The 17173-nt window shown below is 41.4% G+C and overlaps 1 protein-coding gene across 2 annotated transcripts; it reads left to right on the top strand.

The window, feature by feature from the left end:
- Positions 1-179: 179 nt before the first annotated feature.
- Positions 180-8425, top strand: LOC130391868 (ubiquitin-conjugating enzyme E2 E1-like). Of its 2 annotated transcripts, none has more exons than XM_056602191.1 (6): positions 180-285; positions 1329-1514; positions 1822-1872; positions 4352-4484; positions 5608-5755; positions 8089-8425. In XM_056602191.1, the coding sequence occupies exons 2-6, from the start codon at positions 1360-1362 to the stop codon at positions 8184-8186; spliced, it is 585 nt and encodes a 194-aa protein (XP_056458166.1). In that variant the 5' UTR covers positions 180-285; positions 1329-1359; the 3' UTR covers positions 8187-8425. The 2 variants fall into 2 exon arrangements, with proteins under 2 accessions (XP_056458166.1, XP_056458165.1); XM_056602190.1 differs by having other exon boundaries at positions 1801-1872; positions 8089-8225.
- The last annotated feature ends 8748 nt before the right edge of the window (positions 8426-17173 follow it).

The raw sequence follows: 17173 nt of genomic DNA, 5'->3' as shown, positions 1-17173 counted from the left end.
TTAGTCTATTTAGTTCTTCAGGACAAATGACTTTAGAGAAGATCCTAATAAAATGCCACCAAAACGAACTTGAGTTGTATCTTTATACCACGTCGTACATAAAGCAAAGATGTTGACGGACCCGTGTGTTTAATAATGTTTTTGCTGAAGATATCAGTTTATGGTCTAATTTGACCACCTACCCTGGATAAGGGACTAGCCCACTGAATCCGCGGTACTTCCGTTCCGCAGCAGGCGTGAGGCACCAACCGAGACAGTGGCGGAGGTCCAGACACAATAGAGAGGGTAAGTTTCAGCCAAAATAGCACTTCAAAATGATTGTAGGTCGAATGTAAGCTATATCCCGGAACACAGAAGGGGGACATAATTATGTTTCTCCAAATATAACATTATTACACATGTGGACTTAAGCATAAGAAGCAAGTAAACAAGACGTTCCCGGTTAGTGAATCGCTCCATAAGGGCACTGACTATTTGCTGGGACGGAGATGGTTTGGCTTATATCATCAATACATTAAGCGATGCCAACCTGCAATGACGTGACGATATCGTTTGAGCCTTATTGCGAACCATGGTATACTCAAAACTGACAGTATGACACCACCACGATTCTCTTTGAAGGTTTTGGTCAAATGTTCAACACGCCATAGTTTAAATTGTCTTCCAGAGAGTAGTCGGACCCAAGGCCTGATCGCGTTATCAGTTTGATGGCCAACCTCTGCCAGTGGACGATTCATAGTGCGACCGTGTCTCCCTCTAACGCCAATAAGTCCATCGGCTGACCAGCTGAGGTACTGGTCAGTGTTAGCAACGAATAGAATTAGCACAGTGGCAGATTAGCTTGCCAGCTAACACATCGCTGGAGAAAGCTAACTTTGGTTAGGCTAGTGATCCTTGCGTGTGGATGACCAAATAGTTATCTAGCATTGTTTTGACCCCCCCCCCCTCTACCAAACACCCGTCCGAGACCCCTGCTGGAGCCATAGCCACTCAATCATCCCATAGTCTGATCGCCACACACACAGGATTCATGCAGCTGTATTTCATATAAGAGAATGGTTTCTTTAGGAACTAAAGCCGAAGAGACCCAGATTTGACTAGTCTTTCACCAGACCGGTGAAGACGAAGTCATGTCTGTAACCTATAAAAAGGATAATCCTTATTTGAATATTGTCTGACGTGTATTTTTTGGTTCATTACATCTTCAATGCATTTTGAATAAATTAACCAGGTGGATGCTTGAGGGAACCTCGATTCTCATGTGTACAGTTTGGGTCCATGTCTACATTGTTATTAAATAATACATGGCTCTTCAATATCATGTGTAGGTTTTTTGGCTCTTCTCCAATCCAAACCGGTATGTCGGATGAGGATTCCCGTGCCAGCACCAGCTCCTCCTCCTCGCCGTCTCCTGCTTCCATCCAGAACCGCCAGAGGGACACTCCTTGCAAGAAACGGGAAAGCAAAGCCAGCATGAACAAGACCTCCAAGTTACTGTCCACCAGTGCCAAAAGGTAGCGCAAGTATCCCTGTTCTCAAACCTCTGCATGCCATTACCAACTATGTGGTGTTGCCTTTTGACCCAGGGTCCACCAAATTATATTTTGTGCAGTAAAATAAGCTATACATTCACAACATCAATAAACGTGTGGTATTTCTCTTTGAACATTCTCCAGAATTCACCTTTTCCCTCTTCAAACATACTAGTGTTCAACTATGCATCAATTATTCAAATTAAATGTTTTATTTGTTTTCCACTTTGTTGAGCACTTTAATAATACATTGCTTGGTTTATTTAAGTGTGTTTGTCTGCGCACACAGGATTCAGAAGGAATTGGCAGACATCACACTGGACCCTCCGCCAAATTGCAGGTGGGTTAACCCCTGACCTATTGCTTTCTTTTTTCATTGGTTCATGTTGAGCTGTCTATTCAAATTTGCCGAGAAACTTTGCTGACGTGCAGTAAATTTATTGATTTTCGGAAAGGTTTGGGCCTTAATTGAGATGAGAGGTTGTGGAAAAAGGTGTGGTTTTCTGAGAATTCGTGAACTAGTTAATTTCTCACAGTGCCATGTTTCATGTTACCTTTCTGAGGTGCTGCAGAAGAAAAACTTAGCACACACATTCACCCCCACTTCCTCAATCACACCTTCATTTTGACTTGGTTACAATGCTTGCATTTGATTCTGCACTCTTCAACTAATTAGTGCAGTCAAAATTAAGTTAATCTTAAGTTAAAAAACAAACCTGCACAATTAACGCAGCGTTGTTTACTTCCGGTGGTGGCTGACCTCTATTTGATCTACCGTCGAGAGGAACCATTGAGTAAAGAATACACACTTAGTGTGTAGGCAAGAGGGCACAGAGGATGAACATGCTTGAGGAAGGAGAGCACATCTCTCTCACACTGTTTGAGTTTAAAGAGCCAGTGAGCCTACTGTTTCAGATGGAATTCAACACTGTGTTATCCCCATGGTAATGACCCATGCCGACTTTATGATACCTGTTTAGTACCGTAGTTTTGCAAGTGTTATGAGCTTTATAAAAAGCAAGGTTGTATATGGAATCCACCACATCCCGTAGCGTTATGCTACAGTTGTCCAGGAAGTGGACGAAAGCCCAACTTTCTCTCGGACAACACAGTCAACCTCTGACAGCTCCACACGTCCACACACACCGCGCCACTGGTGCCCCCGGTCGTGACGTCAGACTACCTCTGAAACAAACAAAAAAAAAAACGCCATCTGTGTGCGCAGCCGAGAGGGTCTTTCCCACAATGTTATCGGTCATATATGATTAACTGGCTCTTTAAATACCCACTTTGTGTTGATTTTACATTAATTCTGTCATTTTTCATTATGAATCATGACTACTGATTACAGACGGCACTAAAAATGCTTTCATTCCCTGTAATATTTCAGAAAAAATATTTACAAAAATTTCAGGTATATACAATTTCAAATGAATGTTTATCACAACTGCACACACAAAGAATAACTTTTACTTTAGTAAGCTTTATTAAGACCACCCCTATTGATGGCGATACCATTTGAATTGCATGCTGGTTGCCAATCCTGGCTTGTCTGGTGGGGAAACTGTAAAGTCTAACCAGCAGCAGATAGTTTGACTAATGGCTCCTGTGTGTGGGTGTGGGTGTGTGGGTGTTCGTGTGTGTGTTCTGCAGAATGATCAGACTTGAATCTTGGAACTTCTTTCAATTATGAGGATTTTTTAACTGCATCTTTGGTATATTGTTGTCGCTCCTTGGTAATTGTCTTCTAGAAGGAAGAAACTAGGAGGGGAATTGTTATGGTTGTCAAAGCAGATGGACCAGAGTAAAGAGAGGATTGTGTCTTTTTTTCCATGCTGGTATTCAGTATTCTGCTTTATATTTGTAGCTAGCTTTGAGAAGTCTGTTTATTTTCTTTTTTTGAAAATTGAGACTTAAGACTTAATTTCATCAGGTGCTCTACAGATGAACGATTCTGACTTTAAATACACTTGATTCCCCCTCCCTCCCTCCATATTTCAGAAAAAGGTTGTGTTTCTTGCTCTTTATTGCTTTCATTTGAACTATTTAAGGCTGTATGTCATATAGCATGGTTTGGACTACAATTGCTATCTATAAATCTAGAGTAGGTGATTTATTTTGGAATCATGTTTTGTCATATTTGTCGAAGTATTCTTTACATCCTGACATAAATCAATAAATCCGCTGACCCGGACTGAGCCGTACTCGTTTTGCCCTCGTCTTCAGTACTCCTCCGTTGGGTAACCGAGACCCCTGAAAGGGCTCTGTTGATTGGTTGACAGAATCGTCAACGTGGGGATTAAAAACAAACAAACAGTAGCCTCGAGGTATTATTCTTTACAATGAACATGTCGCGTAAAACGCTTGCTTGGGCGAACAAGGAGGTGGAGACGTTCCTCTGCATTCTTGGGGAGGAAGACGTTGTTTACGATGTTTACGTAGCTGCCGCGGTGATCGACATCCGGCCTACCATAAGGGTACTGTCGGCGGTGGAAACGCGACCTCGGAACTGAGCTGGGCTATACCGCCCCCTCCCTACCGGACTGAGGCGAACCGAACCGTACCGCACCCTGCAGTGGAAACGCGGCATAAGTGAGCAGGACCAGAGTTTTCCACAAGACTAGGCAGACCTATTGCTAGAGGGAGGGGAGGCCTCAAAGTCTATCCTCGTCTGCCGGGGGTCCCCACATTGCCTACCCCTGCCTTTAAATTGAATGAATCTACGTTTCCATTTAATCTTTGAATCATTGAGGGTTAATTGATCTATTATGAGTAGCGTCCTTTATAAAGGGTCTTCTGATTTGACATGTTTCCCTCAGCGCCGGGCCCAAGGGAGACAACATCTATGAGTGGCGCTCCACCATCCTGGGACCCCCGGGCTCCGTGTACGAGGGAGGAGTCTTCTTCCTGGACATCGCTTTCACGCCAGACTACCCCTTCAAACCCCCAAAGGTGAGCCTGACTTCCCCTTCAAACCCCCCAAAGTTAGCCTCAATACTAGGATTGACGCAAAAAAAACATTATTGCGTTGTTGCAATATGGCGTTGTTGCCAAGGCCACCGCAGTGGAGGGAGAACTACCGGCATAACTGCAAAGAGAACCCCCGTTATATTAACATTTGAGGTTTTCATCCTTTTTCTTCAACCTGACTTGATTTCCACGTCAAAGTTTGTCGTAGATTATATAAGGTAGGATATCATAAAGCTTCATCCTCATTTGAAGTGCAGAGCCTCCCGGAACCAAGACACACAAAACAGCATCTAATTTAACTTGAATTAAAAAGATAAATTCGTGTTTTGTTTTTTTTAATTAACATGTTGACTTTCACTAATATTCTCATTTATGTTCTCGCTTAATTCTAGTAAATCTAGCTGACCTAGAAGAGACCAGTTAAAGCCTTATATTTATTTATATCAAATCAGAATCCTTAATTCAGTAATATAATGGCTTGGGCTCAACATTTGAAGAAATGCAGTCGTTTTCACAAAAACCGCTGCCTTCAGCCACCATAGCTTGGAGCATGGGAAAATTCTTAATAGAAACAGCCCTCCCCCTTCATGTCCCTAATATGAGTCAGAATAGAACTTCAGAACCGCCAAGGTGAGCCAGACTAACCCCGCATAATGAGCCATTTTGAGTGTTAAAAATCAGCGCTTGAGTTCTTTCAACATAGGACAATATATCCTCTTTGCAAAATATGTCCCTAATTATGCATGATAATAAGTAGTGGTAAATGGCTCCGCTTAAAAAAAGAAAGTAATTTTTCTCTTTTCGTACATAATTTGAAAGTTACACATGAGTTCCACTGTTCCACTCATTCTATTGTACAGCCGTTGTTCCATTGTTTAGTTGTTGCTTTCTTGTTCACCACTAGAGGGCAGTAGTTCATTTCAGAATCATAATGCTTCCGTGATCCCATGCAAGTTCGGAGATTAAAATATCACACCTACTGAATATATTTGTGTTATACTTTTGCTTTGGTGTTTTATAGGATACCAAAACATTTTCAATAGCTACCTATTTTCTTGATCGTTTTAACACTGGTCGTTTTGACTGTTTCCTATTGTGTGTGCAGGTGACGTTTCGCACGAGGATCTACCACTGCAACATCAACAGCCAGGGGGTGATCTGTCTGGACATCCTGAAGGACAACTGGAGCCCCGCCCTCACCATCTCAAAGGTCCTGCTCTCCATCTGCTCCCTGCTCACAGACTGTAACCCAGGTAAGGGCCACCTAAACCCTGCTAAACCCACCAAGCACCCTTCTTGGAACACAATTCCCAGGGAGGTGATCACACAGAGACGTACATATATATAATAATAACTGCGTTTATTAACTAGCGTTTATGTTGTGTTAACTTGTGTTTAAGAAGAGCCATTGAACTAAATGCTAACCAAGCACTGCACCTCTATTTGGATATCAACTGCTTTGAGTGTTGAGTCCAACAAAGTCTGAGACTTGTTTGTCAACTTATTTCAATTATATGTTACTCAGACTCAAAATACTGGGAAAGGCCCTATTCAAAATAAAAGTTAAACCTCGATATCTTACGAATACTGGAGGATATTTACCTTGTTAGGGCGCACTAACTAGGCCATCTGTACCGTGCCCAAGTCCGTTTCACACCTGTACCGTGCTCAAGTCTAGATCGTTTGGCTAGTGTGAGCACACCAACCGTCAAGTACAGTTCAAATCCGCGGCCTGAGCACACTTCTGAGAGGTGTGCTCAGGCCACTGTACAGATGCTAATGAGCCGACACACGCTTACGCACGGCTATGCAACCTGAGCTGGATGACGTATAGTCCATGCGACCCTTCTTTCCCATTAAACAAACATGACGGCAAGCGGTTCACGAGTGGGTTCACATTGGTGTGATAGTGAAGTTGAGTTTTTGATCAAAAATCCTCCGTTCGTCACGGCGCAGGCTTTCTTGGTTCACTGGAGAAGGCGGGGCTGCACACGGAGTTTAGACCTCTTTAGAATAATTTGCATACTTCCGAATGTTTATATATTTTTTGATTGAGATTGAAGACACCCGCATGCAAGAATAAGTTCACGGCTCAGTGTAGGCTACAAACGCGATTAACTATTTACAAGTGTAAAAACGGCAACATATTCAGCAACATATTTTGCTGACCAGTTGATTTTTATCCCGACAAAAGCCTCGTAAGGACAGTCCCTCTGCGTCTATCTCGTAGGTCGCACTATCATTCAACGTCTTTGTTTTTAATACGACTACATCACCTTCTCCCACATTATCAGCAGCTTGCAGATTTCACTTTCTCTCCAGTTGAATCTCACGGATTTCACTTTTCTCTCCAGTTTCACTCCAATAACTGCTCATGATCATATCGCTGCGTTGTCTCTGTGGAGACAGCGCAGCAACAGCTCTACCCAAGGCCCCCCCCAAAACCAAATTGCTCCAGCAAGCAATTTACCTCTGGCAGTGTAAACGCGCTCAGTGAGAGAGGGCTGTATCTGAGTAGAACGGCTACAAATAAGCAACAAAGTCAGTAAAGTGTAAATTGGGTTCTCTGTGTTGTTCTACAAAGCAGCGGACGCTTGGTGATGACCTATTACGACGTGATGATGTATGTACTAGAGGCAACCGTACTCAGGCCCAGTTGGGATTGCCTAGTGTGAGCACAGGCCACCGCACAGCGGGGGGGGGGGGGCAATCGTACTTGAGCACTGTACAGGTATGAAACGGACTTTGGCACGGTACAGATTAGGGCCCGACCGATATTGATTTTTGAGTGCCGATGCCGATTATTTTCAGAGAAAAATTACGATTACGATTTAATCGGCCGATTAAAAATAAATAAATAAATAAAAATAAAAAGCATATAAAACGTAGTTTTTGATACCTTAAATATACTTTAAACACTTTTGAAGAATATGTGAATTGAATGCAGAACCTTTGAGTGTTTTAGAATACATTTACAGTCAAAAATTAGTGTAATGTAAAATGTAAAATAAATAACTAACTCCCAATGTGCTGCGCTCCTGAGCAGTGACTAACACGTGCGTGCTGAGCAGTATGGTCTCACCGTTAGAGTCTACAGTATAACAAATCAACATGGCCTGGGACCTAAAGATAAACGGGCACAACATGCTCAAACAACGCGTCTTGTGTACATTGGTGAGGTGAGCGCGCAGCTGCCTGAGCGAGCGTGCTTTCATGTTGTACGGTAAAATTCTATCTCCTCTGTTTTACTCCAGCTAAAGTTGTTAGTTAGCAAGGCGAGTAGGAGCGCAATCTGCAGGATACTAAGCGCAATAACATTTATAAAAAAATAAAATAAAAAAAAATCGGTTGTAATCGGCGTCTTTTTGGCCAATGCCGATTATTTTCAAAAAGGCTATAATCGGCCGATTAAATCGGCAGGCCGATGAATCGGTCGGGCCCTAGTACAGATAGCCTAGTGTGAGTGCGCCTTTAAAACCCATACTGTGGAGGACTTTCTCATTGTTCCAAACCGGTGGTCTCTGCCTACTTTCACTTTCATCTAGTATTATCCCTTACGGCTACCTCCTGTGTGTTTCCCATGCAGCCGATCCCCTCGTGGGAAGCATCGCCACCCAGTACACCACCAACAGAGCAGAACATGATCGGACGGCCAAACAGTGGACCAAGAGATACGCCACATAGACGCCTGCAGCCCAGCCGTGTGTGTGTCAGGGGAGGGAGGGGTAGAGAGGGGGGGTTGTAGAGGGTTTGGGGGGGGGGGGGGGGTTGGGGTAATCCGCGTGGTTTGTGTTCAGGAATGGTTTCTATCTCAGATTTTTAGTACTTTATTGTCTGGTATATTTTTTGCTTCCTCATTAAGTTATCGCCGCAAAGTAAGGTAATAAAGAAAACCTATGGAAAGAAGAGATCTGCTTGCATCCTTATTTTCACATGTATATGTACTGCTAGTAGGTCTCTGAGATATATAATATGTCTCACACTCTCTCCTTGAGTATCTACATGAGGGTTTGAGCCAATCCGATATAATGAATAGGGAAATCATTCTGCTATGCATATGAATAATAACATAGGATAAAACTTAATTGATCCAGGGAGGTAAGTTCAGAAATGAGCCTACTCTCATCCCTTACCCAATACATTCCATGAGTTAGGTTGAACATCTTGATCCAATCCATGCATATCAGTACAGAGCGCTTAAAAGGTGCACAAGTTCTTGTGACTGATAGAATTACAAGACAGAAAAATAATGCAGTAATTATTTTGCTTGAATCCAAAATAAACATTGGTACCCGAGATTTCGTGCTCATGTGCACGAACGTTAATCTATTGACTGATTTTTTTCGGGCTACGCAGAACGAAATGTAAACCAATGGATTCTGAATGGGAGTGTTTCTCAGATGTTTTCGTGCTACACAGAACAAAATGTAAACCAATGCATTTTGAAGGGGAGCGTTTTTCAGACGAGAGAGTGCGCAGACGGTACAGTGCACCCTCTAGTTATATATATGTCAATATTTCCGATTTTTTTAAGCAGACCTCAAAAACTGAAACGAAACGTGCTCCACAGAACGCGCGTTTCTCAGACAATTAACGTGCTCCACGAAACGAGAAAGAGAGAGAGGCTTCAGAAGGGGTGTGCGCAGATAGTGCAGTGCACCCTCTAATTATATATATGTCAATATTTCCGATTTTTTAAACGGACCTCAAAAACTGAAACGAACGTGCTCAGACAATTAACATGCTCCACAAAACGAAATGAGAGAAATGCCGCGTTTCCACTGCAGGGTGCGGAACGGATCGGTTTGCAAAGGTGCGGTACGGGTTGCGTTTCCACCACCAAAAGTGGGCGTGTTCCGGACTTAGCTGTACCCGTTTTGGCCTCGTTTTCAGTACTCCTCCGTTGGGGTACTGAAAACGAGACTAGACGCCTGAAAGGGTCCCGGGAAATTCTAGCTACACACCCCCTCCGTTGATTGGTCGACAGAATCATCACTTCCGGGCGACGTGGGGATAAAAACAAAAGACAGTAGCCTTGGGGAGGAAGACGTTGTTTACGATGTTTACGTAGCTGCCGCGGCGATCGACATACGGCCTACCTTGTACTGTCGGCGGTGGAAACGCGACTTCGGAACTGAGCTGGGCAATACCATGAATATTTTAATATTGTCTGGTATACCTGAACCACACTTACACAATGGTGGAAGTGGATTTTCGTTGAGGGAAAGGTACCCTTTGGCGTCGTTTGCAGAAAAAGTGAAACGTGTGTACACGTTTCCATTGTTGTGCCTAATGAACAAATCTCTTTTTTGACACAGGGTTGACACATTTGGGAACATTTTCATCATTTCATTAAGGATAAATGCTGTAGGGGGCAGTGCGGTGGTTCACTGGGTAGAGCGCATACCATTAAAGCCCAGTCCTTACTTCAGCGACCGGGGTTTAATTCCTGTTCGTGGTCCTTTGCTGCATCATGCATGTCTTCCCTCTCCCCCATACTTTCCTGTTTTACTGACTCTACATTAAAAAGGATGTTTTACTGATATAGAAGAAGCTGGTGGCTTCTGACCAGAAGTCCCTATGTTTCTCACTGGCCGGTACCCTCCGGGAAGCAACAGGCACTCCAGCAGTTTTGACCATGGCAGAGATGACTGCAGAGATGGCAGGAGAACCATTACCTCATATATGACTATGCTGCCATCCCCCGAGAGGGGCAGCAGGCGCAGGCCTTTCCCAGTGCCTCTGATTAGAACGTCTAGCTGCATGGTCAGGAAGAGCCTGCATATGGACAGTACACTGGGAAAGGAATGGCTATTTATTAACAGCCATGTTGAAGAAAAGAGCAAAAAAACAGTCTGAAAGGGTCTTCTGGTAGGAAACTTAATGCGGTAGATCGGCTGGTTCAATAAAATGACAAATTTGACTGAGTTTTGACCTATGTACTGTTCATCTTAACTGGCTTTTAACTGGAGTGATACCCAACAAACTACATGCACTGCTACAATACTCTGCACGCTTCTAGAATAACTATACCTAAATCCCACTTGCTGTCAGAATAGTTCACTACAGAAGCTTTAAAACCCTTAACCCTTAACCTCCATTATACTCAACCGGAGTCGTTTTTTTTGGACTCTACCGCATCAAATTGTTGACATTTTGATGGAAATAAAAGTTGAGAATCGTTGGGGGTTGATATTTAAATGCCTTCGCACGGTGCGTCTACCTGGATCTCCTGAACAGTCTGGATGCAGATGCATTTCTCCTGCCACTGAGAAGTTTTTTATCACTCAGACGCACCCCTTCCGAGATCCTGTCAGATCAGGGAACACATTTCCGAGGTGTGTAACAGGAGCTGAAGAAAGTTTTCTCCACCATGGATCCAGCAACAGGAGCATCTGGCAGCACACCAGATCACCTTCAAACTCAATCCCTACCAACGCTCCCCATTATTGTCGCACATGGGAGCTCAAAATACACTCTTTAAAAACGGCCCTATAGGTGGTGAAGCGGCACAGGCGCCACAGCCAAATTGGGGCTGACCACTTCTAGTCTAGTCTCTTCTAGTTAATTCGCCGTTTTCTGCCAACCTTTCAAGTGCGCCTGTAGTGGAAGAGACCCAACAAAAACCTTGCCCAGGAAACTGTGTTGATGATAGTTGACCCTTAACTGCCGCACGCTCATTGTCGGGAGGGTGGTCAAGCCGATGGCCAGGTCAAAGTAAAGGAAAGGATCTACCTGTGCCTTTTGGCCCGTCTGGTCCTTCCAGGTATTCATGAGTGCAGGACACAACGGTGACATCGTAGGTAAATCAAAGGGGTCTCTACATAAAAGCTATACAATTCTTGGGGCAGCTGTTCATAATTCCCCTATATGGCCCTTTTCCTTCATAAACATTGTCGCAAGTTGCGCAAGATTTTAGTTATTTCCACGTTACATGGAGCAAGTGTGTGTGTGTGCGTTTTTGAAGTTAGTGAATTTGTATTGACATTTATGTATGATAACAGTACAGTTCACTAATAAATCAATGCTGTATTAACAGGTTAATCTGTGGTAAATTTATTTTTAATTGATCTGCGCATTATTAAGGGGGTCATTACATTTTCAGAGGTGGCCAAGACAATTGTATCTAATTTTGAGCATGAATTCAACCTAATGGTATTATTATTTATGCATCATATATGTTTAGATTAAATCTAAAAATGTCAATGTTTTTAAAATCATGTTCTGTTGGGGAATGCAATTTGGTAGATTTGCAATTTTGCGAAGGTATATCTTATAAAAGCGACTAAGTCACAAACTTATCACCAGGCACTTTGTGTCAATTTGTATAAGCAAGGCCATTATATATTCCTCTTCACCATTTGGAAATAGCTATTGGTTTATCAAAACATTTGACATTTTCAATATTTTAATCTAGTTAGAATTTTGCATGGATCTGCATAGCTTATTTGTATCTTGTATGTATGAAATATATTATGGAAAGCAGTGTGTGTGTGTGTGTGTGTGTGTGTGTGTGTGTGTGTGTGTGTGTGTGTGTGTGTGTGTGTGTGTGTGTGTGTGTGTGTGTGTGTGTGTGTGTGTGTGTGTGTGTGTGTGTGTGTGTGTGTAACCAACCATATCTACACACAATCGGGTAGAGTTCTCCTAGATGACAGCCATCATCCACGCTCGCCCCCAAACATTGCTTTGCATGTTTAAAGGAGAACTTAACAATTGGTAGAAGAAAAGCAAAGACAATGCTTAAAACTTTTAGGAGCACATGTGGGTGTTTCACATTTATTTGTTATATGCATATACTTTAAATATATACTATATATAACAGAGACAATATATATTGATATAACTACTCTAAGTTTAACGTTGGAGATGATCTTGCGATGGGCCATGTCTTCAGATCTTCAACACACATTGTCCTTATAGTAAAGTATTACTTGTTTTAACGTAAGGAATAAACTCTTAAATCATGAGCACAAACAAGAAAAGAATTCAACAAGGTAAGGTCTACTAAAGGTTCAACAAATGACGATAAATGGAACTGGTACATTGAACACCTGACATACAGCAAGAAAACATCCTCTTTTATCTTAACTTCAACTCCTCCTATATTGAACAATATGTTTCATAATATGCGCTGCTCTCTCCAGCTCCTTTCTCTCTTTCTTGGCATAATTTCTACCATTTTTAAATATGAAAAACCAAGTCAGTTGTGTGATACTACATTAGATTACCGCTTTATACTTTAGAGAAGTAACTTAACTTCAGTGCATTGTGGTGGGGTAAGTTGAACGACTCAACTTTGCCCACAGCATGTGGCTTACGTTGTCCCACAACCACAATTTTGGAAACTGCCTAGTTTAACAATTCAGGCCAATCTTTAGCTAAATTATTCCCATGGCTTTATACCTTGGCAAATCACCAACATTTATAATATATATTTGTACGCATGGATACAATTGCTTTGACATAGCTGTCATTATACCTGCTATATTAAAAACTTACTTTGACAAGAAAAAAAAGTTGATTGTGAAAAAAAACATACTTGCAACTTGACCATGGGTTTCTCTCCATCACAGCCAGACATACATAATGGGTGCTTCCTGAATTGATGGTCAAATTACAATTTTGTGTACAGGTGCCTAAATATAGGGGGTGGGTCCACTTCACCACTGGCTCATCATTGGTTGTCATCATTCAAGCCTGCTGGATCTAGTTTTTCTGGTGGAGCGCTCCAGCTCAGGTTGAAGTCAGTCCTCCCGGCTCTGGTTAGACATGCAGACAGCTGAGGAGAGGAACAGGGAGAGCATATGTTCCTCTTACAGTCTTCTTTGACTTCAGTTTAACATCAATAACAAAGAGACCTTTAAAGGTAAACCTGCTAAAACTGTTCATTATAAACATGGCACTAGTGTATTTCATCCTGTTTCTTTTTGCAACAATACATTCTTAAGGTTGTCATATGGGAATCTTAATGAAATCATTAAGGAAAGAGCAACTGCAATAACAAGTTACTGGTTTGGTTATGCTTTATCTTGAATACAGCTTTAAAAGAATGATGTCAGACGTCTTACTTGTAGAAGGATGTTATCCTTAGTGTTTTGGTTTGTCAGGTCCAAGTTAGACTCAATCATTATCTTTATTCTGCTGTATTTCCGACCTATTTTAGCCGGAACACAGGGAAGATATCAAACTGACTGGAAACACCTTCATTTCTTAGGTAAATCTCCCCTTTGCCCAATGAATCACACCCTAGAACGTGTCAAGAATGACACTAGGATGACTTGGCAGCACTCTTATGATGTTTAACCAATATCTGTTAACGTGCTGATACATTGGCATTGTTCATTATCAATCAATAACAGTGACCTTTAACGGCCCGATATGCAAATTGGAACCTGTCTTTGTGTTCCTACTTTTTCTGGTGGTTATTATTACCATGTTGCATTCGTTTTCCCAAAATGCTTACTCTGACCGAAAACCCACTAAATTTTAGTAACCATAATAAACGCATGCCACAGTTACCAACATAAAACTTAAAATGATCAGAATGTAGGCTGCCGAAATGAAGCCATATGAATATTTAATTTACCTGAGCAGATAAATGGGAACGTTGCAGTGCATTCCATGTCACTAAATCCACCGTCATACAGCCCGACACATAACTGATTATTGTTAACATTATTGGGCTCATATCTCCACCAGTGTCTGAAGGAGCTGTTGGTCCCATCAGAAAACGTCCAGGGAGCTCTGTAAAGACCAATCCAAGCAGGGGTAGTGATGTTGGACAAAACCTTTCGGTTCTCTTCTTCATTCTCTATCATCGCGAGGTCAGTGTAATTAGTACGGCAGTAACTCTTAGCTGACTCCCATGACAGCGTCTGCTCGATAAGATGGTAGGTTTTATTATTTGATGATCCTAGAGCAGAAAGAAATTGTGTTCAGCATTAACAGGGATGGCATGAAAACAACATTTTATAGTGTTTGTCTCTCTATGGGCTGCTTGAAGCTATTCGTAAAACATGCCAATTTATGCATGTTTTTCATCTTAATATACAAGATGATGTATATGTTCATTTTATAATCTCTGTCAACGATAGAAGAACAAAGCATGGTGTAGTGCTCCTGTACGTTTGTATACCTCGGTGGCTGTGTAGTGTATGCACGTGTGTGGGTTTTGTTTTATTCTTACCAGAAAAACAAACAAAGGGATACAAAGCAGAACACTTGTCATCATTCCAGGTACCATCAGTCCCAGTCGTCACACATTCCTCTTTGCCTGACCCATAGTTAGGCTGATCAGATGCAAAATTCATATAACCTGACCGGCTCCTAGTCTGGGTGGACCATCTCCACGAGTTTGGGTACAAGTCCATGGTCGTCCTGTTGAAATCATTCAGGCCTATCCATGACTGTACTGCTGTCATATTTGACAGCAGGTTTAGGTCCTCCATGTTTGTGACACTGGCCAGGTCACCATTTCTGCTCCTGCAGTACTCCTGAGCCTCATACCAGGTCTTATCCTCTTCAACTAAAACGTATTTATTGAGTCCAGCGCCGGTGAAGCATACACCTTTGATGGATGGAAGTGTGTGTATAATTAGGTTATTAAACAAAAAGCATAAAACCTTTCATTATTCAATTGAAAATCAATTAATTGATGAATTCCTGGAAAACACAAACAGAGAAATACAAAGGCCTGACTAACGCCTTAAATTGATCAGTTAACCAGAGATTCATATTGAATGCAGATGTTACCTGATTTGGCCGATAAACAGAGATGGTTTTAGTATTGACCTTGGTTCCTTTCGAGTCCCGTCAACCAGACTCATTTACAGACTACTTAATCTTTCCCAACTGAATAAATCTGGAACGTATCTACACAATTTGTTTGTCAACCGGGCTGGGCTGATATTCCCGAAAATAATACTTGGCAACTGTGTCCACATATTCTCCACGCATTTTAACCTACAATCACGGTGGTCAGTGGACCAGCAAATGTGAGGAAGGAAGTACCAGAGTAGTCACCTAACTTTTGTGGCTGATTTTTATGGTTTTTATTTCTTGTTTTGCTAACTGCTAGGTTGCTGTGAGTTAATAGTTATTTTAGCTCACAAAACACTGGCAAGCTCATGTGAGTTGAGTACATGTTTCATGTATGTTCAGAATTGTTATGAGACTCTAGTCGTGCTGTGATCTAAATATAAAGCACACCTCTCACCCCTAGAATTTTCACTGGTCATGGTGTAACATCAGGTATAGAAACGATAACTTTCCAATTATCAAATAGGCCTATTATAAAGTGCATATAAAGTAGCCTTCTTAAACAAAAGATTTGTCTCTCCCCCATACCTGAGAAGAGGAGGCAAATAAGCACCCTGGTGTCCATACTTGGTTTTACTGCAAAATGTTATCCAGAAAAGTGCAAATTAGATTTAGATTATTGACAAAGCCATGATACCGATCATTTTTCCATGGATTGATACAAGGTACAATGGGAAATAACACTTATAATTTTATAATTTTGGACATGATCAGTTTGTATCTAAATTACCCTGTAATTCAATTAACATGTCTTCCGTGTGTGATAATGTTCAGTATGGGATTGTTTATACTTACATGGTAAGAATCCAAGGTTCCAGTCTGCCGTGGTCATTGTTGTTAAATAGTTGATGAGCATTGCTCAGCTTAAGTATATGTCTTTACCCACCTTCTTACATAAAAAACGAATGAGGTCACTACCGCTTTTTATTTGAATATTTAAATAGTGTTTAACAGTTCGTGTACGGATACATCGGATAAGGAGAGGTTGTGTGCTACTACGTCACCTATGTTTTCTCAAACACCCAAGAAGAGTTTAACACAACAAGGGAGCCAATAAGGGTAATCTTATCTGATCTGATTGTATAATGAACTATTCATGGATGAGGGATTTTACAGAAAATGCTGAAATCCGGGTTTGGGACATTCAGCGATTTTATGTTCTATTTTTTCCAATATGGTACAATACTTATGTTTAACCATATCTAGAGTAAATATAAGACAAACTCTTCCTCGCCCCTGCAAAGATACTTTTTTACATCTCTCTGTCAATATCTAATAGGATTGATGAAAAGATCATCTATATTGTAAATATATTGTAATTTTATCAAATTAATGTTAAGGGGATAAATTACTTTTCGAAGGTGGCAATAACAATTGTTACTTATTTCTAGCATGAATTCAACTTAATTGTTTGATTATTATTTATGGATATTTATTTCCATAAAACCTGAGCATTTCATTGTTTTCCAAATCCTTTTCTGGTGGGGGACTGCAATTTGGTAGATTTTAAATATTGCCTATGCATGTCCATTATATTTGGTGGTAGTCCAACAAAAATGTTGGACTACCACCCTGTTCAGGCGAAAGTAACGTGGCAAGGATGGCATGCTTTAATGTTATAGACTCTCAAAATCTTGTGGAAACTGTGACACAACTAAAGCCATCCACCTGTTGCCTTGATACTTTACCTACCAACCTCTTTAAGAATGTTTTCGACTGCCTAGCAGTAGACATATTGCAGATAGTTAACAACTCTCTCCAGTCAGGCAATTTCCCAAAAGCTTTGAAAACTGCAGTTATTAAACCCCTTTTTAAAAAGCAGAGCCTAGATGCCTCTATTATTAACAACTACA

This window comes from Gadus chalcogrammus, chromosome 11 (genome assembly GCF_026213295.1).
Source record: "Gadus chalcogrammus isolate NIFS_2021 chromosome 11, NIFS_Gcha_1.0, whole genome shotgun sequence".
In the NCBI taxonomy this organism is placed as follows: Eukaryota; Metazoa; Chordata; class Actinopteri; order Gadiformes; family Gadidae; genus Gadus; species Gadus chalcogrammus.
The sequence above is the reverse complement of the archived record's forward strand: the minus strand, read 5'-3'. Positions and strand labels throughout refer to the sequence as shown.